Consider the following 27639-nt stretch of genomic DNA (forward strand, 5'->3'; position numbering starts at 1 on the left):
TTCTGGAGCCAGTGGAGCACAGTGAGCTTGGAAGAACCTTTGTCTTTAGTTTGGTCTTGTGGTTTCCAGACTCCTCATCTAGTCTGGATGCCTTTCTTCGAGTACAATCTGAGATAAAGCCGGCGTGGAAAATAAGTGAGGGAGGATTGAAGATGAAGTGGGTTGAGCAGCCTGTCCCTTCCTGGCCCTCCCACTGTCCTCCTGTTTCCTATCTAGAGGTCCTTGTGGTGGAGCCCAGGACTCTACATAGTCCCTGGTGTATCACTTCACAGTCTACAGAATTAAAGCCCAGACGAGTAAAAGGACTTACCCAAGATCCCACAAACTGTTAGAGTGATAAAGCCAAGTCTTGACTGAGATCTGCCTGGTTTTTTGTTTATTCTAACACAGTGTCAAACATTGTTATTTCTCAAAGTTTAATGGAGAGAAAGTGGTGGATGTGCGTATCTAATGGGGAAATTGTCAGCTAGCCTCTCCTGCCAGCCTGGCTCTGTATCCTATTAGGTTGTCTAAATATATCCCGTATCCCAGCCGGCTTAGCAATGCCTCTGGACAGGCAAGGCCAGGGGAGCAGTTTCAGGGCCTGGGATGACAGTGATGAGTTTTCCTGGGACCCATTGACTTTCCTCTCAGCAGAGCCCCTTTGGCATCAGAGCAGTGGAGTCTGACCCTTAGCATTCCTTGTCCTCTTCTCCCACAGGCCTTCTTTGAGGCAGCCAGCATGATGAGGCAGGTCTCCCACAAACACATCGTGTACCTCTATGGCGTCTGTGTCCGAGATGTGGAAAGTAAGTGTATTCGCTGTGGAAGGGGAGGTTGCCCTGGCTGGGAGTGTTGGCGCTGTGGGGATGACTCGGGGCTGATGCCACCTTTACCTTGCCTGGGCTTCTTGCCTCTTGCAGCAGTTCTTGTGCTTAATAGTGGATGTGGAATTAAGCCCCATTTGTTTTTTTCACTCATTTCTCGAACGTTTACTGTTGCCAGCCCTGACTGCACACCGTGCTGGACCCGGGAGGGTGGGGTGAGCACGCTGAGAGAGAAGAAGGCGTCTGGGCGGGGGCAGAGGTGTAAGCGCTCATTCTGCTGTTTGCACCTCACAAGGATGGTTGTGTCCTCCCAAGCCGAGGACCAGTCAGTAAAGTGGGCTCCCCTCAGGGGGTGAGGGAAGATACTGTCCCTACTGTGGCTACTTTTGTGCCTGTAGATATCATGGTGGAGGAGTTTGTGGAGGGGGGGCCCCTGGATCTCTTCATGCACCGGAAAAGCGATGTCCTCACCACACCGTGGAAGTTTAAAGTTGCCAAACAGCTGGCTAGTGCCTTGAGTTACTTGGTAAGTATGTTCTGGAGTCTGTGGTGGCCCCCATCAGGAACCAGAATGCCCGAGTGGGTGGTGGCAGGAAGGGACTCTGGTGAGGTGGGCTGGAGGGGCCTGGTCTCTGTGGTTAAACACAGGTGTGCCTGGTGCTTAGTGGCCTCGACCTTGGTCATTTGGGGCTGTTCGTGTGCTTGTGTATGAATCCTGTTTTGATGGAAATTGTATCATGTCAGAGGACTGACTTCTGTACTGCACTGTAGGTAAGAGTGGAAATAGTGCGATTCTTGTCACACAAATGAGTGAAACCGCCAGCGTCAGTAGTGCTTACCGTGGGTCAGCCGTTCAGGGGTCCTACACGTTCTCCTTGGTGTCATTCTCACAGAAGCCCTATGAGGCCCACTCTGCCATTATCCCCGTTTTACTGGTGAGGGGACCAGGGCACAGGGCCATGGTGTAATACACCCGAGTCACACAGATGACTGGGGACAGAGCTAAGCTGCCCGGGCATGGCTGTCACTGGGGAATATGGAGAGATGATGTGAGGAGCCAGGCTTGGAAACGGAGTGAAGGAAGGAGGGAAGACGGGCAGCCCCATGGGCAACTTGACTGAGTTCACCCTTCTCACTCTGCAGGAGGATAAAGACCTGGTCCACGGAAATGTGTGCACTAAAAACCTCCTCTTGGCCCGTGAGGGCATCGACAGTGAGTTCGGCCCGTTCATCAAGCTCAGTGACCCCGGCATCCCCATCACCGTGCTGTCCAGGCAAGGTGGGTCTCCCCTTTCCTCCCACCCCAGTTCCCATCTGTGCCCTTCACCCTTCCACCCTCCCTATCCCCACCTGAATTAAGGTCAGGCCAGCAGGGAGAAGGGGGCTAGGGCTCTGGTGTGTTTCCTTTTAAGAAGGACACTTTAGCAGACAGGCATCTGGTGCTGCTGCTGTGCCCCGGGGGCCGAGGGAGATGTGGAGGGTAGGGAGGGCCAGTCCCTGCCCTCTGGGAGCTGTGTGGTAGGAGAAACTCACCCAAGGCACGTGTGGTCCTGACGATAAAAGAGCTGTGTTCGAGGTGCTGGGGTAGCACAGAGGGAGGCTGCTGGGCCCAGGGATGGTCACAGAGGTGTCGAGAGGAGCCGGGTCTCCTGGCCCTCCACTGTAGTTGGTGAGCTGTTGGGGGAGGCCCCCAAGTGATAGCTATGCTCTTGTGGCTTTTGAATGAGGTCATCGTGAACTATAGGGCTGTGAAGGAAAAGACAGGCCCAGGAGCCAAGACACTGCAACCAGCACTGCCCAAGTAGTACTCTGCCTCTTAGCCTTCGAGGCCGTGTGTGGGATCTCAGCGTGGCCCTGGCCTGTGACGGCCAGCCACCAAGCACAGTGCTGGGCTCTTAGAGTTTTGTTCAGTAGGTCAAAGAATGGGCTAAGTTTGGAAGGGAACCAGGATGAAAATAGGCCTTACAAATACAACTGAAATCATTCACTCCTTAGCAGGGAAATGGGAAGCATTCTTTAGTGCCTATGTAGTGCCCCTCACCCGCCCATCTCCCACCAGTCAGCAAAGATTCAGCCCTGAATCTGTCCCGGGACCTGTCCTCAGAAAGCACCTGGGGCGCAGACACTGGTGACTCCAGAACTAGTAGAGGAGCCGGAGTATCCCCAAGAGGTGCCGGTAAAATGCTATGGGCATTCAGAGACAGTGATATCACCTAGCTGGGGACAGGTGATTCAGGGAGGCAGTGGGATTTCATCTGGGCCTTGTGGGTCAGTGAGGTGGGCCTGACTGTGACTGCCTCTGTTTCCAGCAGGAGCCAGGAGGCTGTTGCTGGAGGCCACAGTGCTTATTGAGGGACACAGCAGGGGTGTCTACTCAGATCACTAGCCTTGGCAGGAAGCCAGAACAGGGCTGCAGAAGTAGCCAGGTGCAAGAGATGTATGACAGCCTCACCTCAGGCTTTCATTCCCTTGTTCTTTCCCACACGAAGCAAACACACAATTGCAGGGTGATTGTGCAGAATGCATGAGTGAGGTGAGCCCATGCCTGCTCTGCATGTATGGGCCTCTTGTCTTTCCCTGCCTTTTCTTCTTTTTTTTTTTTAATGTTTATTTATTTATTTTGAGAAAGAGAGCACACACACAGGCAAGTGGGGAAGGGGCAGACAGAGAGGAAGAGAGAGAATCCCAAGCAGGCTTTGCCTGTCAGTGCAGAGTCCGATGTGGGCCTTGATCTCACAAACTGTGACCTGAGCCGAAATCAGGAGTGGGATGCTTAACCGACTGAGCCACCTAGGTGCCCCTCTGCCTTTTCTTTCTTAAGCCTTTGTTCTCCTTCCCCGGGGTGTTGGCCTCCCCAGGGTGCTTTGCTGTCATCTGAGGCCAGAGCTTCGGAAGCCTGGCCCTATGTGACCCTCCTGGGGGCTTGTGATAAATGGACACATCTGCTGGCCCTAAGACTGCTGCATGGTGGAGCACATGCCTGGGCGGAGAGGCCTGGAAAGTGGCACCCTTCACAAACTCCCCCCGGGCCCATGTTTGGAAAGCACTGCTTAAAATAGTTTCTTCGTTAGCTCGCAGTTTCTGCTGCAATGACAGTGATTTACAACCCTGGCATTTCCAGAAACTGATCTGGAAATCTCTCTGGTCTTTTTCCAGAGTGCATAGAACGAATCCCGTGGATTGCTCCCGAGTGTGTTGAAGACTCCAAGAACCTGAGTGTGGCCGCTGACAAATGGAGCTTTGGAACCACACTCTGGGAAATCTGCTATAATGGCGAGATCCCTCTGAAAGACAAGACACTGATTGAGGTGAGCAGTTGCTTTCCGGGGTGAGAGCTGAGTGAGGACTCCTTGAGCCCTCGTGAACGTCTCAGCAGTTGTCAGGGAGCCTCATGTTGTGGGAAGAGATGGAGGTGGCTTTGACTGTCCTCCACAGGTTTCCTGGCTGTGTGACCTCGAAAGTGTCACTTAACTTCCCTGTCAGTTTCATCATCTGTAAAATGGGGATAAATACTACCTATTTTGCAGGGCTGTTGTGAAGATTAAGTAAATAATGAAATAATGCATGCACAATGCCAGGCACACGATATGTGCTCAGTAGTACATTATGGTAGTGTTTATCTCAGATTTGAAGTACCTGTTAGCAACATTAACACAGATACTTGTTGAGTTTCTACTGCGAGGCATTGTTCGAAGTAAAAGCTGGAGGCTCACTATAAAATAGACACAGGCCTTGGCTTTCCTTGAGGACCTTAGGGTGTGGTTAGGAGAGTTCGCCTATAATAGCAAGAACGAGGATTCTTCACATAATATGTGAAACCAGCGGCCTAAGAATCCTGCAACTTAGATACAGCAGTGCCATCACCTTCATTTCACAGTTCAGGTAACGGAGACGCAGGGAGCCCCAGCACATGCCTGGGTCCTTCAGCTACAGTGCAAAACCAGAAAGGTCTGACCCACTCTTAAATTTACTGGTAGAAAGTGTGAAGACTGTAACTCTAAAGGGATAAAGTAGTAAAATGACAATCAAGGACCACTGATCCTGACTTAGTGGTTCAATTATTGGAATGTGTCTCGTGTATTTATGGGGGCAGCAGCATCACTTTGAGCTGGGAGGGATTGATCAAAATCCAGGGGAAGGTGGCATTTCAGTTGTCCGTGGGAAGCAATGAGTGGTTTTGTTTGCCTCAAGCATGGAGAGGAATGACAGGTGGTAAGGTGGGAAAGGTTATTTGGGTCAGATTATTGGAAGCCCTAAATTCCAGGCTACAGAATTGTACTTAGGGGTGATGTGGGACACTGATGAGTTTGCATGGAGAAGTGAGGTGCTTAGAGGTCAGCATGGGGACGGGTCTTCTAGACACCATGGTTGGGATGGACAGGCTAAGGAGTGACCACACACTCTGAGGCTCTCAGTGGTGAGGACAGAGACAGGAAGTGGCAATGGAAATCCAGAGTGGAGGGTGCACCTGTAGGAGATCCTGAAGAGGTAGAATGTTTAACCAGTTAACTTTGGCCAGGTAAACATAGTACAGGGCTTGGGAAAGCGGAGTTAAGTCAAAACCAGCAGGGAAGCCCTCAGATCTATAACTCTGCTATTTGGGATTTTCATTCTAGGGTTTTTGGAGAAAAGTCAGTATCTATTCAGCACCTGCTGTGTACTCAGGGCTAAGCAGCATGCAGGAATGGTGTAAGGAAGGGCCTGTACCTTTGATAAAAGAGGGCTCCTTCTCTCCTCCCAAGTACCCTTGATGGGTTTGGATGGCCTTTCCACCTGGCTGCACCAGAGCGGGGAAGTGAGCGTGACACTGAGAGGCGAGAGCAGCTCCCAGCTCAGTTCCAGCTCCTCCTCTTCCTCATCCTCTGAGGTCTCCCCACTTCCACCAAGGATCCCCAGGGACAGAGGAGAAACCAGTACTCATGAGATTCACTAGAAACTGGAGGGTAGGGGTGCCAGGGTGGCTCAGTCGATTAAGTGTCCGACTTCGGCTCAGGGCATGATCTCTTAGTTTGTGGGTTCAAGCCCTGCATTGGGCTCTGTGCTGACAGCTCAGAGCCTGGAGCCCGCTTCGGATTCTCTCCCTCTCTCTCGGCCTGTCTCCCACTTGTGCTCTCTCTGTGTCTCTCAAAAATAAATAAACATTTTTTTTTTTTAACTGGAGGGTCATGGTTTCACTTAATTTTTATTTTTATTTTTTTATTTATTTTTATTTTTATTTTTTTCTGAATTTTTTTTAATGTTTATTTATTTCTGAGACAGAGAGAGAGACAGAGCATGAGCAGGGGAGGGGCAGAGAGAGAGGGAGACACAGAATCTGAAATAGGCTCCAGGCTCTGAGCTGTCTGCACAGAGCCCGACACGGGGCTCGAACTCACGGACCGCAAGATCATGACCTGAGCTGAAGTCGGACGCTTAACCGACTGAGCCCCCCAGGTGCCCCTTAATTTTTAAAAGTAGTATCAATTATTTGTTTTAGAATTTTGAAGTAATAAACAGTTGAAAATTGGAAAATATAGAAAACTATGAAAAAGAAAAAACAGCAGTCATCATATTCCAGTCGCTCCTCACCACTAGTTAGCCCTTTGGTATTTTGTCTTTCAGTCTGTTTCTGTCTGTCTTGTTTAAACACAACTGAGACCATGCTAGATATAGTTATATAGGCTCTACTTCTTAATTTAATATTGGGAGTACTTTCCTGCATAAATATGTCTTACAATTTTACAAATTTAATGTAAGAGTTGTTTCATTAAACTCAAATTTACTTAACTAATTTTATATTTGGCATTTAGGTTGTTTTTAAATTTGTAATGTGCTAATTCTTCAGGGAGTATCTTTGAACATAAATCTTTGTTTATATCTGACTTCTGAGTCATTTTATAGTTGGAATTAATGAGTCAAAGGATTTGAAGTGTCTGCCAAGTTGTATTCCAGGAAGGCTGCGTGACTGCACTAGAATGCAGCAGGTTCAGGCCTGGGTCTACAGCCCATCTGACTTGAATTTGGATTTTAGTATGGGGACTAACATTTCCCCAGGCCGGAATAAGGCAATAGTAACACAGGTTTGTGAAACCTGCCTTTATGCAGAGCTATCAGGGAAATAAGTTAGGGATGGTAACTGGTGCTGAAGGGTTAGTGAGTGGTACCTTTGGTTTCTCCCACGTGGTTTTCTTCTTTACAGAAAGAGCGATTCTATGAAAGCCGGTGCCGGCCAGTGACACCATCTTGTAAGGAGCTGGCTGACCTCATGACCCGCTGCATGAACTATGACCCCAACCAGAGACCCTTCTTCCGAGCCATCATGAGAGACATCAATAAACTGGAGGAGCAGAGTAAGACCCTGTCGTGTAGTGTTTGCATGAGACCAGCCAGTTCCCCGGGGAAGCAGCAGAGTAACTAGGAGCCTGTGGACGGCAGTCACTCCTTTTTAACATGGTTTCTTTCCTCCTCTCCTAGATCCAGACATTGTTTCGGAACGAAAGCCGGCAACCGAAGTGGATCCCACACATTTTGAAAAGCGGTTCTTGAAGAGAATCCGTGACTTGGGAGAGGCAAGTTAGGCTGGAGTCCCCTGCTGACCGTCTGACCTCTTCTGCGTCTAAAACCACTCTCCATTCTCTCTGTTTCTGGGCCAAGATTTATGAAGAGAAGGCATCTCACTGGGTTTTCCCTGGGCCACTGGAATTACAGGGGAGTCTCCGCTTGGCACACAGCAGCAGTGTGCATATACCTGCCTGCCCAGGTGGCTGGATATGCACACAGGATGTTGGTCTGCTCCCTCCAGACTCGATTTTTCTCCAAGGGGTGGAAGAGAATGGAAAGAGAGAGATACGGGGGAATAGGTATAGATGTGGTAGAAACAGAAAAGTCCCTATCTTGGACTTTGCTGTGTGGCTGCTTAAATAAGGGATATTTACTACACAGAAGGCCACATAGAATGTCAGTTTTCCCTTGGACCTCGAATGGGAGTTTCCTAATGGTTAAGGTGACCAGAAAAGCTACTGGGATTTGTGTCTAAATACAGATTTTCAATAGTTGAGTTAAGCGAACACAGACTGTGTCCTGTGTGGAGTGTCTTCTGTGTGCCCGGGCCGTGTGCTGGACACATAACAGTGTCCTTAGTGCCTCACAACACCCTGAGGGTCTGTGCACATCAAGTGCCTCTGGAGCCAGCTCAGAAGACTAGGTCACTGGGCCTTCCCTGTCCAGTGGCTCAGGAGAAGTCTGACCCCACGTCTCCTGAACACCCATCGCGCAGTGCCCTTTTCAGCCACGTCGTGGCGCCTGCCCCGCTGCCTGGGCCCATGGCTGTCAGAGAATGCCATAGTCATCCTGCAGGTCCAGAAATAACCTTCCTTGTGGGCTATGTTTTCACGGAAACTGGGATCGATGTGTTGGTTCAGTAGTCCCCTGATACTTCCTTGTCTTAGCTCGGTAATAGAGGGGATGGCATGTGGGACCAAGAGAGGAGGGGCTGTGGTGGGTGGGGAAGGGGCGGGGGGGACAGTTCGCCGCCTGTAAGGTCGGACTGTGCTGTGTACCCCTGGGCTTCATGGGAACAGCATGAGGAGCAAGCGTCATCTTCTGAGTATTCCTGCTGGCCCGGGGTGGGGGCTTTTCTCATCAGGCACGTGCATCTTTCCTTCCAGGGCCACTTTGGGAAGGTTGAGCTCTGCAGATACGACCCTGAGGGTGACAATACCGGGGAGCAGGTGGCTGTCAAATCCCTGAAGCCTGAGAGTGGAGGTAACCACATAGCTGATCTGAAGAAGGAAATTGAAATCTTAAGGAACCTCTATCATGAGAACATTGTGAAGTACAAAGGCATCTGTACAGAAGACGGTATGTTGTGCAAAGTGGGGTTGGTGTGAAAACTAAGGGAGCTTCTGGGGTTATACGGCTAGTGCCACCAATCAAGGTGGCAAGTGGTATTTACTAATATCTTTTTTTACAAGCCGATATAACACCCACATATTATACTCTAAAACTGGTAATGAAATGATGTGGTTCATAAGTTTTAAAAATCAGTCATCTGTGGTTGTTCGCAGAGCACTGTTAGCTCAGGGGGTGCTGATGACTGGGTTCTGTACACACGTGTCACTATCTCTGTTCACTGCTGAGGATCCTGAGGTTCAGGGGCTTAAAGAGGTTAAGTAGCTTGCCTGGGATTCGGGGTGGGGAGTGACACTGAAATCAGTTCGGGGCCTGTGTCTCCTGATCCTGCACCCTCTACTCCCCCACAGTTCCTTCATCTGGCAGCCTTGTCCTGATGGGTGTTCTTTTCTTGACAGGAGGAAATGGTATTAAGCTCATCATGGAGTTTCTACCTTCAGGAAGCCTTAAGGAATATCTTCCAAAGAATAAGAACAAAATTAACCTCAAACAACAGTTAAAATATGCTGTTCAGATTTGTAAGGTAAAAAAAAAAAGCATGTTAAAGATTAAAAAATCAGGCACTCTGTCCTGGGTAATTGGTTTGTAATTAGACTGCAGGGGGAAGCTTTCCAGTAATTGTACCTGAGTTCATATTGCTCTGCATGATTTGGATGAAAATTAGCCAGTACTGACAAAATGAGCTGAGTTGTTAATATGGGTGATTTAATATGTATTTCTTTGAATTGGGTTGGTTTTACTTACATTAAAGTAAAAACAACAACAACAGAAATGCGTGACAGGTAAATGAAACGGCATTTGTGCTTTCCTGAGATGCAGTGATGGATACAAAACACGGCCTGAACATTAGCAAATGACTCTACATTGACTTCTCTCCCTCAGGGGATGGACTACTTGGGGTCTCGGCAGTACGTTCACCGGGACTTAGCAGCAAGAAATGTCCTCGTTGAGAGTGAGCACCAAGTGAAAATTGGAGACTTCGGTTTAACCAAAGCCATTGAAACCGACAAAGAGTACTACACAGTCAAGGATGATCGGGACAGCCCTGTGTTTTGGTAACTGAATCTAATGTTATGTTAATGTCTTTTATTCCTCCTGCCTAAGTCAAGGTTAGAAAGAACTTAGAACATTTGGGATTGATTGAGCTTTGCCTTCAAGAAACCTCTTTTAGACTGTTTCCCTAAAAGCAACCCGCACAGAAATGCCTGAGGTTTATACGATACCATCTTCCAAGGAGTGGAGGACATGAGCCACCCAGTCAGCATCTCCAGCTTCCCAGGAGAGAGCATTCACTGACACAGTCCTTGCCCCCGTCAGTCGTTGCAGGGGTCACATGCTCACACAGAATGGGAAGGAGGTGATGAAGTAGGCTCTGACCAGTGCAGGGAGGTCCCAGACAGAGCAGAGCACAGCACGCCCAGTACACAACTTGGCTGTCTGCTTACAGATCACCGGGGTATCTTGGTCAGGAGGCTGCAGCCTGACTGACCCCTTGCAGCCTGGAGCACCATCCAGGGGAGAGGCTGTTTAAGCCCCTACTCCATGGCTCCTACAGAACAGAGCGGTTCCTCTGAGGTGCATCCTGCATAGACACAAACCTAGATCTCTCCCACCTGTGGAGCCTAAGCCTTATTCAGAATTCATCAGTGTGTATCAGGGTCCTGCTTTGTTGGGTACTAGAGATATGTGGTGAACAAGCAGACTGAGTTGAGAATTTAATGGATGGGACAGCCAATATCATAGTATCATTAGCATAGGAAGGGTTCAGGCTTGGTTTTCTGTAAACGTAAGATTTTAAAAAGTCTCGTAAACGTAAGATTTTAAAAAGATCCATGGGGGTTAGAAGGATGGTTAGAAGGCAGCATGTGTGACTAGCAAGAATGAGATGAGAGCAGTGACTGTCCCAGGACCTGAATCAGCTCGGTGTGGCTGGATCACGAAGTGGGAGGTCTCAAGGACTTGCTAAGGCAGAGCACTGGAAGCCGAGTCACAGAGCTAGCACTCCCTCTACCCCAAGAGTTTTGGGATACCATGAGAGGGTTTAAGAATGGCAGCTTTTGTTTAAAAAAAAAAAAAATCACTGTGGGGGCACCGGGGTGGCTCAGTCGGTTAAGCGTCTGATTCTTGACTTAGGCTCAGGTCATGATCTCACAGTTGTGAGATCCAGCCGTGTCTGGCTCTGCACTGAGTATGGAGCCTGCTCGGGATTCTGTGTCTCTCTGCTCCTCCCCAGCAGGGGGGGTAGGGGTGGGGGTGGAGAATCTAAAAAGATCACTGTGGATGGGAGGGGAACAAGACTAGAGCCAGGGAGTCTGATGCAGCCAGAACTCATGAGGGTGTGAACTGGGACAGTGACATTGGGGCTTAAGAGGAGTAGGTTTGAAAAGTATTTAGAAAACTAGATATGGGGGGGGGGGGCTCCATTTCTGTCTTGGGCAGTTGGGTATCATCTACTGGAACGGTTGACCTTGGAAGAGGGCTGGGCAGCGAGGTCATTGCTAATTTTGAACTTGAAAGAAAACCTGGGGCCTTCCGTCCTCTGCCACCTCCTCCTCGTGGACAACATGTGCTCCATGAAATGAGCGCAAACTAATATTTTAAAGTAACTCTGTGCTACAGAGAACCTGTAACAGTATTGTTGGACATGTCAGGTGTGTACTTCAGCATATGTGTGGTTAATGTATTAAACACCAAGAAAAACCAAAGAGGTGATTTTTCAGAATTACTCTATAATGTTTATTGAAATATCCTTCCCCGAAAAATGAAGTTTCATGTTCTGCATTCTTTCAGGTATGCTCCAGAATGTTTAATTCAGTGTAAATTTTATATCGCCTCTGACGTCTGGTCGTTTGGAGTGACTCTGCATGAGCTGCTCACTTACTGTGACTCCGATTCTAGCCCCATGGCAGTAAGTCTTCCTTGTCTCTTCATCTGAACCTCACACCCAGTTAAAATGTGTAAATTTTGTTCTTGCATAGACTCTAGTCAGTGTGTTATAATGGAAAGTGTCACTTTTCCATTTGATGTGGTTGCCACTTGACACTTATTTGTGGCTCTCTCAAGTCCTGTTTCACTACGAGCCGAAGTTCTAGAAAACAACACCAGTTTTCAAGGATCTTACCTGTGTGAGGAGTCCAGGGACAGTTTCCTGGGAAAATGGGGGAGCAGCACGTAGGACCTTGGTTGAGCCTCATGTGTTCATAAATGAGATCATTGTCACTGGGACAGGCCCTTCAACCAGGGGAGGGAATGGTTGGTAGAGTCTGAGAGCTAGATTATAGACTAACCATTGAGAGTGAATCAAGATTTTGAACTCTCATTTACAGTTGGTAAGGAGAAGAGTCTGTTTATTAATTTCCAGTTAATTCTAGGAATTTTACCTTAACCTGGTGTTACATAAATATGTGCTAAAATATTTTCTTTGGTTTTACTTTACATAGTTGTTCCTGAAAATGATAGGCCCAACGCATGGCCAGATGACAGTCACAAGACTTGTGAACACGTTAAAAGAAGGAAAACGTTTGCCCTGTCCACCTAACTGCCCAGATGAGGTATTTGTGGGCCAATTTACAGTACTAAACTCAATTTGTATTATGTTTTCAGGGCTTGAACTCCTTGAGCAAGGGTTTGGGGGTAGAGGTGGAGGAGTGGAAAGTAGTAGAAAAGTAGTTTTTAAAGTAATTTTCTAAAGCTGGATCTCAGATCAGACGTCTGAAAAATCATCTTTGGGGCAGATGACAGCTATGCTGAAAGTAAGGATTCCCTCCAGAAGTAGGCTCACCTCAGCGAGCACCCTAAAGGAGCATATTCTGGTGTAGCTGGATTGTGACAAGTATGGGTACAGTTAACCCCTTGACCTTCGTGGCATTGGGGGTGCTGACCTCCTACAGCTGAAAATCTGAATGTAACTTTAGTGTTGACTGGAAGCCTTCCTGATAACAAGTAGCACGGTTCTGCAAATGTTTTTTATAGCGCTGTATTATATTTAGTCGAACAGCTCCGGGGATAACTGGACCCGCACAGCTCAAATCCGTGTTGTTCACAGGGCAACTGTAACTGTCCTGGAGTCCGTAGCATTTATGACACTTACTCGGTTTTCTGTATTCTCAAGTGAATTGAGCTTTTAAGACTTTCACTCGTACGTATTCTTCAGTGCATCTCAAAGGTCTAAGAACAACCAGTGAGGAAATGGGAGTCTATACTGAGATATAATGATGTGGATTTTTTGGAAGGTCAATTCATGAACTTCTCAAATGTTAAGATCTAGGAAATGTGACAACTATAGTTCATAAATAATACTTTCAGTTAACAAGAGTAATGGAGTAATAAGGAAAGTGATCTACCTTTTTTTTTTTTTTTCCTTCTTACAGGTTTATCAACTCATGAGAAAGTGCTGGGAATTCCAACCAACTAATAGGACAACTTTTCAGAACCTAATTAAAGGATTTGAAGCACTTTTAGAAGCACTTTTAAAATAAGAAGCATGAATAGCCTTTAAACTCCTGTGTATCAAGTCCTCCTTCCCCTACCAATACCGAGCCATTTTAAAAAGAAATTTTAATGGAAAAAATTTGTATTTGGGCGTGTACAAGGCACACTGCAGTGCTCCTTATGTGTAAGTACTTCCCTCTTTAAATTTGGCACCAGTAACAAATGATGGCAACCACAACAACAGAAAGCACTTAAGCACTTCTCCTTTTGGAAAGAATACGTACCACCATTTTGTTTGGCTAGTTTACCATCACAGTTGCACAAGAGAAAACAAGAGGAGCTGACCCCAGCACTTGTTCCCAGCTGCCAGTTGATCTGAAACGCTTTTCCGGCAGATAAATTGAAGATAAAGATTGATGGACTTAGTACTCTAACCTGCCCTCGAATTTCAGTATCTATACAGTGATAGGCCAAGCATTCTTGAAATATTAGATACCAGTTAGTAGATCATTGTTTCTATACAAAGATGAGTGTATTCCTGTCACCAGTAGGACTTAAAGTTTGAGTTGTTTCTTCAGTGGCTTAGCTCCTGCCCCCTCGGGTGACCAAGTACTGATTTTTGAGAGAATGGCTCATACCCAGGGGGATGGCTGTGGAATAGATACTTTGCTGCATGTTCATTCTTGAGAACCAAGCCTGTGCCAGTGCTTTCCTAAACAGTGTATCTTTAATCAGAACTGACTCCAAGACCCTGGATACTGTCCTACATGCTTTTCAGAGATGCCCACGTAGATCCTTTTAGAACTCAACCTCTTTGGGGTAAGCTGTTCCAGCACTGGTTTTGGATGCAACCAGTCAATGTTTTAGTACCTAACTGTCTACGAGAGTTCAGGATCTACTAGACCGTTTTCAGTTTGCTTGGATGTAGCTGGGTAATCCAAAATGTCTCATCTGATTCAGTGTGAACCGTAAGACCTTTATGACCAAGAATGAAAAACTCTGCCCAATGCCGTCTATCTGATGTCATTACTTTTCACCTTCTGAGCCTGAAAGAGTTCTGGATTGATGCAATGGCAACAATAAACTTGCCATTTAAATTTGTTCAGTAACCCTACATCACCAAGATCTCTGTCTGTATCAAACCTGTGGCCATTCTATATGCACTTTTGTTTACTCTTTATACAAATAAATATACTAGAGACTTCACATGCATATGCCTTTTAATATTAAGATATTTCACTTTCAAAGCATTCAGACAGTTTGTTTACATAGAAAAATAACAGTATAGACTTTGCAGAGGGTGGGGGAGTTTGGTAATGGTCCTCATTGCAAACACCTACCACTTGATTTATCTGTTATGTCCAATGATGACAGGGCACAGGCCAGTACAGATGGCAGATCCTCATGTGCTCTAATCCAGAATCTCTTTTCGTTCCTTCAACCTCTTTGTGCTTTCATTTTGCAGCTGTGATTTACATTTACTGTGGGAGAGGTGTGACTAAGCACTGAAAATGCTTAATGCACTGGGAGATGGGAAGGTGAAGTACAGAATGTGGAGAAACCATTATTCATCTGCTGAGTTAAAAACTGGTGCCAGTTACTTAGAGGCAGTTTACTTCTCAGACATTAGCTTTGTAGCTGTCATTTTCGAATAGAAGTTAATATGTGAAATGAATTAGACCGAGTAAATTTTTTTTTACAAGTCCTACAATACGTGTACCAATTTTAAACTTCATAATTAAAATAGGGTACCTTATAGTCAAAACTTGTCTCCCAACCGAATTACTATTTAATCTGATTTCAGAAAGACTAGGATCATTGAGACGCCTAAACTCCATATCCTCAATTACAGTCTCATAACAAGGAACAAACGTGGAAATGCCTAGACAGCAAAGGGTTTTTCAACACCAAAGTCTTCAGGAAATGGTGAAAGTTATATGCAATAAACACAACTCTTACAGAAGTAAATTGAATTAACTTTTCAGCCTAACACTACAAAAGAGTAAGAGACAAAGCAGAAAGTGAGGTACAACTCGCTAACTCAAAATCGTTACACTCTTACTCCATAGTACTCCTTCAGAAAGAGCAGTACTGAGTGTGGAAACAGGGCATTTGAGGATCAAAATAGGCCTCGTTGTAGCAATTAGATCATTACTAGTTTATGCCATGAAATCAGATGCAGAAACTATATTGCTTGCTGCTTACAAGCCTGTTGCAAAAGTTAAAGGATTAGGGAATTCGTGCTATTAGATCAAGGGTTAGCACACTTTCCCCACAAAAGGTCCAGACAATATTTTAGGTTTTGCAGACCATATGATCTCTGTCACAGCTACTCAGCACTGCCACGAGAGCACAAAAGTAGCCATAGACAGTATGTAAATGAACAGATTTGTGTTCCAATAAAATTTTATATAGACACTGAAATTTGAACTTCAAGAATTCAAATCTTTTCTACTTCACTTAAAAATATAAACATCACTCTCAGCTTGCAAACGATATAAAAACAGGGATGACTGAACTTGACCCCAGGGTGTAGGCTGCCAACCCCTGAAATAACTTCACCAAAGCTACTTTTTTAAAAAATACCTTGTTTTCACAAAAGGTATAAATGGTACATAACATTAAAAGTAAAGCATCCGTAGTTGTGTATAACTTGGGTATCACTATCACTCTGGGTTTTATACTGCAGGGCTGGCATGGGGGTAATTAGTTTGCATTACCACCACTGCATTTTTGTACTCGCAATCTTATAGTTCTAGGAAAAAGTCCTAAAAATCTATAAATGAGTTATTTCTAGGGAAAGTCAACTGAAATGCACACTGGCATATAAGAAACTCATTCTTCTAAGGCTCAGGAAACAAGACTGTTTCCCATTTATTGCTTCACACTTTTATATCTGGTGTCAAAATTATTCCCGGTCCTAGACAAGGAATACCGGAACACTGTTAAATTCTTCAATGGACTGTAAGTTAATACCACATTAAGATGCATCTAATTCTAATGGAAAATGTCCTCAATTGTCTTATTGCTACTTATTTTTTATTTGGCAATTCTGCTTGCTGCACTATACAGTTCCTTCTGGGAAATTAGAAACCCGTATTTAAAGGATATGGCTAGTCTGAATGTAGTTAAGGCAGCGATACTGCAAAAAACCTTAGGAGGCTCTAAGGAGAAAACTTAACTCAGTATACACGCTTCTTTTTTAAGTAGGTTTCCATGTAATATGCTCCTGTGCCCTGAGGATGCTGGCCAACAAATTCCACGGAACCGCCTTCTGGGGCAGAGAGGAGAGATGATGAACCTCGTTTTTCATTTCTTAAAGAGGACACCTAGGAGAAAAAAGCACAATTGATGTAAATACCTAAATTAAAAATTGGTTTATTCCTTAAGGATGTTTGTAAGAAAGGCAATTCTTCTGATTTGGTGTAAAAACAAAATAGGATAAATAACAAAGCTATCAAAAAATTACACAAACTCCTTTAGGAAAACAAATTAGGATTTCTAATTCAAAATCACTTGAGGGACTGTTTGAAAAATATGAACCAGCCTCTGAGTGTTCTCTCAACACTTTGGGGAAAGAAAAAAAGCAACTGCCGTTGCCTCTGCTCCCCCCACCTGGCTAAAGCACACTGAATCAGAATGGCAATGCTAGATGCCAGTATTCCTCTGAGAAAGGCAACTGGCTAAGAAACTGAACTGCATATCAGATTAGAGGATGGGTCTGTCTGGATATTTAAAAAGTGGTAACAAACTAGTAGGTGGAAAAGCACAATGGTTCCAGACCCCAGCGGAACAGAGGTGTGCACAGGGGATTCGGAACAGCTTCCAGGGCTTGGAGGGAGATGGTGCAACAGGAAGATCCCGGGCCCACCTCGTCCCACAGAGGCAACAACTACATCTATGCAACTGCCTCTGAGGACGGCCTGAAGACTGACACAACTGAGTCTCCACAGCTAATCGTACAGAGAAGGCTACGTTGCAAAGGGTAGGAGGAGCAGAAATGCAGTCTGGAACCAAAGCCCTGGCACAACTGCCCACAAACGGGAGGGACGTCATCAGCACAGAGGAGTGAGGGGATCAGCGCACACACCGAGCACCCTCAGGACCTGCACCGGGAAGGGGAGTTTCCATACGTCTGGCTTTCAAAATCAGCAAGGTTTAACTCCAGGAGAGCTGGAAGGCTGTAAGAAACGGAGTCCCCACCCTTGAAGAGCTAGTAAGCTAAAAACGGCCCAAGATACAGCACAAAAGACACCGTCTGAAAAGCACCTGGGCCTATACGTGGAGATTTACTGACTAGTTTTAGGATATGTGCCAGTGGGGCAGGCATCTGCAGGGGCTTTCTCTGGAAGTCAAAGTGCTGACAGGTGCCATTTTTGTTGCCCCTCCTCAGCCTAGATAGCCAGAGGCTTTCAGGACTCGGTTCTAGCACTCTTTACCCTGCTAGCACCACCTGCCCCCAGTGTCATTCCTCTGTGGACCTGCCCTGGGCAGGGGAGGGAAGCAGACCCACCCAACCAGCACACCTGCAGCAGTCACGGTGGCTCACTACCTCGCAGATAGCCGAGCCGAGCACCCACCCTGCCCACCAGCGAGCCCCCGGTCAGGCCCCCAAGCCAGCAGCACAGGAGGCAGACCCTGCCCACCGGCACACCCATGGTAGCTGCAACCAGGCCTCACCGGGAACGAGCCCTGCATACCAGTGCACCTGCAGTGGTCACAGCTCAGCCACAACAGGAAGGCACATGTAGCCACACAGAGGACGTTCCTGGAGTCCTCGGTTCTAGTGACTAGGGATTCCTCTACAGTTTACAACAGGACCCCACCACTTTCAAGATCAGGAGACATAGCTGACCTACTTAACACATAGACACAAGCACAGAGTTGGATAAAATGACAGAGGACTATGTCCCAAATGAAGACAAAAATAAAACAGAGCTAAGCAATATGCCTGATGAAGAGTTCAAAGTAATGGTCATATACTCACCAGACTTCAGAGAAGAGTGGATGAACTCAGAACTTCAACAGAGAGAGAGAAAATATAAAAACCAATCAGAGGTGAAGAATACAATAGCTGAAATGAGAAATACACTAGTGGGAATCAACAGATTACAGGATGCAAAAGAATGCATCAGGGATCTAGAAGACAGGGCAAGGAAGCAACCAAGCTGAAGAGCAAAAAGAATAAATAATGGCAGGTTAAGAGACCTCTGCAACATCATCAGTATAATAAAATTCACATTATAGGGATCCTAGAAGGAGAAGACAGAAGGAGGCACAACTTATTTGAAGAAATAACATCTGAAAACTTCCCTAATTTGGGAAAGGAAATAGACATTCAGGTCCAGGAAGCACAGAGAGCCCCAAATAAGATGAACCCAAGGATGTCCACACCAAGACTCATAATAATTAAACTGCAAGAATTAAAGATGAAGAGAGAATCTTAAAAACAAGAGATAAACAGTCACAAGGGAAACCCCATAATTATGGCTATCATCTGATTTTTCAGCAGAAACTTTACAGTCCAGAGGAAAGGGCAGGATATATGCGAAGTGCTGAGGGGATAAAACCTACAACCAAGAACACTATATTTGGCCTTATAAGAAATATCAAGGGGAATTCTTTAACTACAAGAAAAGTATGAAAGGAAAACTCTTACTGGTAAAAATAAACAGAGCGGGTCACCTGGGTGGCTCAGTCACTTAAGCATCTGACTTCAGCTCCGGTCATGATCTCACGGTTCATGAATTTGAGCCCCACATTGGGCGGACAGCTCAGAGCCTAGAGCCTGCTTCAGATTCTGTATCTCTTTCTCTCTCCGCCCCTCCCCTGCTCATGCTTTCTCTGTCTCAAAAATAAACATATAGTAAAGGGGCGCCTGGGTGGCGCAGTCGGTTAAGCGTCCGACTTCAGCCAGGTCACGATCTCGCGGTCCGTGAGTTCGAGCCCCGTGTCGGGCTCTGGGCTGATGGCTCAGAGCCTGTTTCCGATTCTGTGTCTCCCTCTCTGTCCCTCCCTCGTTCATGCTCTGTCTCTCTCTGTCCCAAAAATAAATAAACGTTGAAAAAAAAAAATTAAAAAAATAAATAAAATAAACATATAGTAAACGTAGTAGATCAATCACAAAACTAGTGAGGAGATTACAATGCAGAAGTAGTAAAATCAATTATATGCACAAAAATTAGTCAAGGGATACACAAAATAAAAAGATACAGAATAAGATATCAAATATATAAAATGTGGAGGAAGGAGTAAAAATGTCATGCTTTTATAATATGTTTGAATGTAAGTGACCATCAACTCAATATAGACTGCTACATACACATAGGATGTTACATATGAACCCAATGGTAACTAAAAACCTGTAACAGACAAGAAGAGAAAAGAATCTAAGCATAACACTAGAGAAAGCCATCAAACCATAAGGGAAGAGAGCAAGAGAAAAAAGGAACAGAGAACTACAAAAAATAAGTAAAATGACAAGAATACATACCAATCAATAACTTTTAAGTTAATTTTGTGGGGTGCCTGTGTGGCTCAGTCAGTTGGGCGTCTGACTTTGGCTCAGGTCATGATTTCACAGTTCATGGGTTTGAGACCCATGTTGGGCTCTGTGCTGACAGCTCAAAGCCTGGAGCCTGCTTCGGATTCTGTGTCTCCCTCTCTCTCTGACCTTTCCCACTCGCACTGTGTGTCTTTCTCCCTTTTTTTCTCTCTCTCAAGAATAAACATTAAAAAAAAAAGTTTATTTATCTTGAAAGAGAGAGCAAGCAGGGGAGGGGTAAAGAGTAAGAATCCCAAGCAGGCTTTGCACTATCTGTGCAGAGCCCGACTGCAGGGTTCGAGTCCATGAACCATGAGATCATGACCTGGGCTGAAATCAAGAGTCAGACGCTTAACTGAGCCACCCAGGTGCTCCTCCATCATTCTTTAAATGTAAGTGGACTAAATGTGCCAATCAAAAGACATAGAATGGATGAAAAGAACAAGACCCATCTATATGCTGCCTACAGAAGACTCACTTTAGATCTAAAAACATATACAGACTAAAATGAAGAGACAGAAAAAAGCTAGTCCATGTAAATGGAAGCTAACAAACAAAAACCAAACACACAGCTGGGGTATCAATACTCAGATAAAATAGACTTTATGTATCTTTTTTGAGGAGTGGGGGAGGGCATGGTGAGCGATGGACAGAGAGAGAGAGAATCCCACGAGGGAAAGAGAAGTGGGCCTCAACCAAAGTGGGGCTCGTGCTCACCTCAAGCAGGGCACAAGCTCACCCAATAAGGAACTTGAACTTACAAACCATGAGATTATGACCTGAGCTGAAATCAGATGGTTAATCAACTAAGCCACCAGGCATCCTCAGATAAAATAGACTTTATTTATTTATTTATTTTTCAATGTTTATATTTTTATTTTTGGGACAGAGAGAGACAGAGCATGAACGGGGGAGGGGCAGAGAGAGAGGGAGACACAGAATCGGAAACAGGCTCCAGGCTCTGAGCCATCAGCCCAGAGCCGGACGCGGGGCTCGAACTCACGGACCGCGAGATGGTGACCTGGCTGAAGTCGGACGCTTAACCGACTGCGCCACCCAGGCGCCCCTAAAATAGACTTTAAAACAAAGACTTTCACAAGAGAAAAAAAAAGGTCATTACATATTGATAAAGGAATCAATCCGAGAAGACATAACAATTGTAAATATTTATGTGCCCAACTTAGGTATACCTAAATATATAAAGCAAATACTAACAGGCATATAGGGAAAAACTGACAGTAATACAATAAGAGTGGGGGATGTTAAAACACTACTAAAAAAGATAAAAACAAAAAAACATTACTTACATCAATGGATAGGTCACTCAGACAGAAAAATGAATAAGTAGCTTTGAATAAAACTTTAGACCAGATAGACCTAACAGATGTATACAAAACATTCCACTCCAAAAGAGCAGAATACACATTCTTTTCAAGGGTACATGGAACATTCTCCAAGACAGATTTTATGATAGGCCACAAAACAAGTCTCAATAAATTTAAGAAGACCAATATAAGGAGCATCTAGCTGGCTCAGTCGGAAGAGCATGCAACTCTTGATTTGGGGGTCGTGAGTTCAAGCCCCAAGTGGGGTGTAGAGATTACTTAAATAAACAAAACTTAAAAAAAAAATAGAAGATATTATATCAAGTATCTTTCCTGATCAGTACAGTATAAAACTAGAAATCAATTAGAAGAAAAAAAAACGGGAAAAAACACAAACACATGTAGACTAAATAACATGTTAATAAACATCCAGTAAGCCAATGAAGAAATCAAAGAAGATACCAAAAAAAAAATATCTAGACACAAATGAAAATGGAGACACTACAGTTCAAAATCTTTAGGATACAGCTAAAGCAGTTCTAAGAAGGAAGTTTACAGTAATACGGGAAAAATGGGTGATGGGCATTAAGGAGGGCATTTGTTGGGATGAGCACTAGCTGTTATGTATAAATGATGAATCATTGGAATCTACTCCTGCAGTCAAGACTACACTGTATATGAGCTAACTTGAGAATAAAAACAAAGAGAAAAAAAAAACAAGAAAAACCTCAAATCGACAATCTAACATTATGCTTAAAGGAACTAGAATAAGAAGAACAAAGCCCAAAGTTAGAAGGAAAGAAATAATAAAGATCAGGATGGAAAGAAATGAAATACGTACTCGAAAAATAACAGGAAAGATCACTGAGACTAAGAACTTGTTCTCTAAAAAGATAAAATTGATAAACCGTTAGTCAACTAATCAATTAAAACTCAAAATTGAAAACAAAAGAGAAGTTATAACTGATATCACAGAAATACAAAAAATTATAATTACTACAGAAAATTATGTCAACAAATTGGATAGACTACAATAAATTCCTTGAAACATATAATCTTCCAAGACTGAATCAGAAAGAAATAGAAAATCTGAGCAGACCAATTATTGGTAACAAAATTGAATTAATAATCAAAAGATTCCCAATAAAAAAGTCTAAGAGCAAATGCCTTACAGGTGAATTCTACCCAACAGTTAAAGTGGTGTTAACACCTATTCTCAAACTATGCCAAAAAATAGGCAGGAAGGAATTAGGAAGGAATGCTTCCAAATTTCATTCTATATGGCCAGCATTAACATGATAGCAAAAAAGCATACAAAGATACTACCAAAAAACAAAATTACAGGTCAATATCCTTCATGAACATAGTTGCAAAAATCCTCAGCAACATATTAGCAAACCAAATGTAAAAATACATTAAAAGAACAGTACACCATGATCAAGTGGGATTTATTCCAGGAATGCAAGGATGGTTCAATAGGTAAAATCAATCAGAATGATATACCGCATTTACAAAGGGAAGGATTAAAATCATATGATTATCTCAACAGATGCAGAAAAAGCATTTGACAAAATTCAAGATGAATTCATGATAAAACTCAATAGAGTGGGTGTAGAGGGAACATAGCTTAAAAAAGGCCATATATGACAAACCCACAGCTAACATCATACTAAATGGTGAAAAACATAACTTTTCTTCTAAGATCAGGAACAAGACAAGGATGTCCACTCTTGCCACTTTTATTCAACGTACTATTAGAAGTCCTAGCCATAGCAATCAGACAAGAAAAAGAAATTAAAGGCATCCAAAACAATAAGGAAGAAATTAAAATGTCACTATTTGCAGATAATAGGCTACTATACATAGGAAACCCTAGAGACTCCACAAAAAACTATCAAAATTAATACATGAATTCAGGAAGGCTGTGTAATACAAAATCAATATGCAGAGATATGTTGCATTTCTATACACTAATAATGAAAGAGGAAGAAAGGGAAATGAAGAAAATTCCCATTTACAATTGCATCAAAAAGAATCAAATATCTAGGAATAAATCTAATCAAGGAGGTAAAGACCTATCTTCTGAAAACCATAAGACACTGATGACAGAACTCAAAGGTGACAGAAGTACATGGAAAGAGATAATTTTCATGGGTAGAAGAATACTGTTAAAATGTCCACACTACCCAGAGCAATCTATCAAAATACCAACAGTATTTTTCACAGAGCTATAGCAAAATAAATAAACAAATCCAAAAATTTTTACAGAACCACGAAAGATCCCAAATAACCACAACAACCTTGAGAAAGAAGAACAAAGCTGGAGGGATCACAATCCCAGATTTCAAATTATATTAAAAAGCTGTAATAATCAAAACAGCATGATATTAGCATAAAAATAGATACATAGATCAATGGAATAGAATTGAGAGCCCAGAAATAAACCCATGTTGATATGGTCAATTGATCTAGAACAAAGAAGGCAAAAATGTACAATCAAGCAAAGATAGTCTCTTCAATAAATGATGCTGAGAAAACTGTGCAACTACATGCAAAGCAATGAAACTGGATCACCTTCTTACATAATACACAAAGTAAATTCAAAATAGATTAAAGGGGCACCTGAATGGCTCAGTCGGTTGGGTGTCCAACTCTTGATTCTGGCTCGGGTCATGATCTCATGGGTTCATAAGTTTGAGCCCTGCATCAGTTTCCTTGTGCTGACAGTGTGGAACCTGCTTGGGATTCTCTTGCTCTCCCTCTCTCTCTGCCCCTCCTGTGCACACTCTCTCGCTCTCTTTCAAAATACATAAACAAACTTAAAACAAAATGGATTAAAGACCTAAATGTGAGACCTGAAACCACAAAACTCCTAAAAGGAAGCATAGGCAGTAATCTCTTCGATATCAAACTTGGCAATATTTTTCTGGATATGTCTCTGCCAAGGAAAATAAAAGCAAAAAACCCCAACACAAACAAACAAAAAGCACAATTGGGATTATATCGAACTAAAGAGCTTTTTGCACAGTGAAGGAAACCATCAACAAACAAAAACCAAACCCACCTTCTCTTCCAGCCCACTCCAAGTCACTAGTATCTTCCTAGAAGAAGTTTTTACACATGTCTGTGCCCCAGCTTTTCTAGCTGCTATTCAAGGTATGGTCCCTGGATTGCCTGATTCTGATAGCCAACAAGACACAATATTCATGAGTCCCACAGCACTGTAGCAAACAGAAAACAATTTCTTAATGGATGCAGGGATATCCTCTCTACTCCCCACCTATGACTACACACCTGGGCCCAGCACAGAGGAAAGAGGCAAAAACTTCCATTTATATTTCTCCCTGGAAGAAGTTTAACTACATACTTTCTCAGCTGCTGCCTGAATGTCCAGAATCTAATCAGCTTGCATCTAGGTGCTAACTGAAATTCATCCTTTTGGGATACTGACAAGTCTTAGCACAATCTCAACTACAGGGAGTCATAAGAACAAGGAAGAAAACTTGGTCAATCACAAACGTTTGAGGGACAACTAAGAGCTCAGGCCAGGTTCATCCCCTATACGAGACCATTCTAGCAAGACTGGGAGAGGTGGCTGTTTTATCTAATGTGCAAAAACAGAGAGAGACAGAGAGTCAAGGAAAATGAAGAAACAGAAAAATGTGTTGCAGACAAAAGATCAAGATAAAGGTCCAGAAACAGATTGTAATTAAAAAGAGGTAAGTGGTTTACCTGAAAGGAGTTCAAAATAACAGTCAAAAATAATGCATGAACAAAGTGAGAATTTCAACAGAGACAGAAAAAATTTTAAAAGTACAAACAGAAAATTCAGAGCTGAAGAATACAACTCAACTGAAAAAAAAATTCAATAGAAAGTTTCAACAGCAGATTAGATCACCCAGAAAAAAAGCATTAATGATCTTGAAGACAGATCAGTGGAATTAATCCAATCAGAGATGGAAAAAAAAAGAACGAAGAGAGCTTAAGAGACATATGAATCACCATCAAGTAGATCAATATAAGAAGGGAAGGAGAGAACAAAAGGGGCAGAAGACTTTTTCAAAGAATTAATGGATGAAAATTTCCCTGCCCTGAGGAAAGAGACATCAAGATCTATAACACCCAAAGAGTACCATACAAGATGAATTAAAAGAGACATACACTGAGACATATTATAATTAAATTATGAGACATTAAAGACAAGGAGAGACTCTTAAAAACAGCAAGAGAAAAGCATGTTTTTAATGAAAGGAAACCCCATAAGCAGATTTTTCAGAAAACCTGAGACAGTAAAACTCCTAGAAGAAAACAGGTGGTGAGCTCCTTGGCATCAGTCTTGGTGATGATTTTGGGGTTTAACACCAAAAGTAAAGGAAACAAAAGTAAAAACAGAGAAATGGGAGCTCAAGAAACCAAAAAGCTTCTGCCCAGCACAGGAAAACCATCAACAAAATGAACAACCTACTAAAGGAGAAAATATGTGCAAATCATATATCTAATAATGGGTTAATGTCCAAAATATATAAAGTACTCACACAACTCAACAGCAAAAAACAAAACAAAACCCAACTCTATTATAAAATGGACAGAAGATATGAATAGACAACTGTCCAAAGAAGACATAAGATGGCCACTAGGTACATGAAAAGATGTTCAATGGCAGGAACACAGGAGCATGTGATGGGACATATCAGCTGGTCCAGGGAAGACAGCAGCAAACAAAGTTAGAAAGACATGCCAGCCTCAACCATGGAAGGAGTGAAAATGAGGTATCACCTCACACTTATTAGAATGGCTATTATCAAAAACACAGAAGATATTAATTATATTGGAATTAAAAAGCTTAACAAAAAAAAGATAACAAGCATTGGTGAAGATGTGCAGAAAAGGGAGCATTTAGGCACTACTGGGAATATAAATTGGTGCAGCCACTATGAACAAAACTATGGAGGTTCCTCAAAAAATTAAACTACCATTTGATCCAGTAATTCTACTTTTGAGTATTTATCTGAAGGAAATGAAAACATTAACTCACAAGTGGTATCTGGGCCCCCATGTTCATTGCAGCATTATTTACAATAACCAAGACATGAGTTGGGGCACCTGGGTGGCTCAACCAGTTAAGCGTCCGACTTCAGCTCAGGTCATGATCTCAAGGTTTTTGAGTTCAAGCTCTGCATCGCACTCTGTGCTGACAGCTTGGAGCCTGGATCCTGCTTGGGATTCTGCGTCTCCCTCTCTGTCTGCCCCTCCCCCACTCATGCTCTGCCTCTCTCTCAAAAATGAACAAACATTAAAAAAAAAAAAAGACATGAAAGCAACCTAAGTGTCCATCAATGGACGAATGGGTACAGAGAATCTCTTTCTCTCTCTCTCTTTCTCTCTCTCTCTCTCTCATACACACACACACACACACACACACACACACACACACACACACACACGAAGGGAGGGGGCGAGAAAGAGAAAGGGAGAAAAAGAAATATTAGCCATAAAAAAGGAGAAAATCTTGTCATTCGTGACAACATAGGTGGACCTTGAGGGCATTATGATAAATAAGTCAGACACAGAAAGGCAAATACTGCATGACCTCACTTATATGTGGAATCTAAAAAACAAGCAGAACAAAGCCAATTAAACTATAGATACAGAACACAGATAGGTGGTTGCCAGAGATGGTGGGGGATGGGGAGTGGGATGGGTGAAATGGGTGAAGGTGGTTAAAAGGTACAAACTTCCAGTTAACAGATAAATAAGTCCTGGAGACATCATGTACAACATGGCGACTAATACCGTATTGCATATTTAAAAGTTGCGAGAGTAGACTGTAAACACTCTCATCACAAGAAAAAAAGAAATTTGTAACTATGTGTGGTGATGGATGTTAAACTAGACTTACTGTACTGAACATTTCACAATATATGCAAGTATCATGTTGTAAACCTGAAATCAATATAATGTTATATATCAACTGTATCTCAATTAAAAAAAAAAGAGAGGTTCCACCCTAGATAAAGATTGCCTGCAACAAAATCGCGTACTGAGACTGGGATTCCTCCAATATCAAGCCTCTAATTATTCCCTTCATCTGCCTTTTGCTGGAGTCCCTCTGTTGGTGATCTTCCTGCGTGTCAGACTGTGTACAGTATCACTGTCAGACCCTTAGCTTCAGGTATAAAGAACTCTTTTTCTTATTAGTGTTCTTCCTCTAATAAATGGTTAGTCCATTAAATTAAATTTTGAAAAGCTACTTATTTGACAGCCCAATTCATTTTTCAAAGATGACAGGGAGAGAAATAATACCTCACTCCGGGGTCTAGAAATCACACACTTTGAATTCCTTTCCCTTGAATCTTCCTGCTATGAAGTAATCCATGTTTCATGTCTTAGTATAAAGCAAATCAATACTTTGAATTTTTCTCTCTTTCTCTATACTATCTTTATTCTCAGAAGCCAGGTAGGAAATTATGTGCTTCCACCGAAAGGACTTCCCAGTTGTGTACCGTGTATGTGTGTGTGTGTGTGTATACACATACACACACACACACACACACATATATATATACTTCAGTGGTATATATATATATATCTCAATGGTATATATATTCTTACTTCAATGGTGTGTATGTATATATATACACAC

At 43.4% G+C, this 27639-nt stretch overlaps 2 protein-coding genes across 4 annotated transcripts in view; one reads left to right on the forward strand and one right to left on the reverse strand.

Moving 5' to 3' along the window:
* The window catches only part of JAK1 (Janus kinase 1), a 254071-nt gene that overhangs the window by 222486 nt on the left and 3946 nt on the right, over positions 1-27639 (forward strand). For 2 of the 3 annotated variants that reach the window (XM_047872103.1, XM_047872102.1), the window contains 12 exons: positions 701-788; positions 1205-1332; positions 1950-2085; positions 3963-4114; positions 6985-7135; positions 7260-7354; positions 8453-8645; positions 9095-9219; positions 9579-9751; positions 11487-11604; positions 12137-12247; positions 13067-14333. In XM_047872103.1, coding sequence (XP_047728059.1) covers positions 701-788; positions 1205-1332; positions 1950-2085; positions 3963-4114; positions 6985-7135; positions 7260-7354; positions 8453-8645; positions 9095-9219; positions 9579-9751; positions 11487-11604; positions 12137-12247; positions 13067-13174 — 1578 coding nt within the window. In that variant the 3' untranslated portion in view covers positions 13175-14333. Of the gene's footprint in view, positions 1-700; positions 789-1204; positions 1333-1949; positions 2086-3962; positions 4115-6984; positions 7136-7259; positions 7355-8452; positions 8646-9094; positions 9220-9578; positions 9752-11486; positions 11605-12136; positions 12248-13066; positions 14334-27639 lie in introns of those variants that run through there. The other variant, XR_007154956.1, reaches the window with a different exon arrangement.
* Positions 14330-27639, reverse strand: part of RAVER2 (ribonucleoprotein, PTB binding 2) — a 93104-nt gene continuing 79794 nt past the window's right edge. The window contains exon 12 of the mRNA XM_047872104.1: positions 14330-16456. Coding sequence (XP_047728060.1) covers positions 16310-16456 — 147 coding nt within the window. The 3' untranslated portion in view covers positions 14330-16309. The remainder of the gene's footprint in view (positions 16457-27639) is intronic.

This window comes from Prionailurus viverrinus, chromosome C1, assembly GCF_022837055.1.
Source record: "Prionailurus viverrinus isolate Anna chromosome C1, UM_Priviv_1.0, whole genome shotgun sequence".
NCBI classification, from domain to species: domain Eukaryota; kingdom Metazoa; phylum Chordata; class Mammalia; order Carnivora; family Felidae; genus Prionailurus; species Prionailurus viverrinus.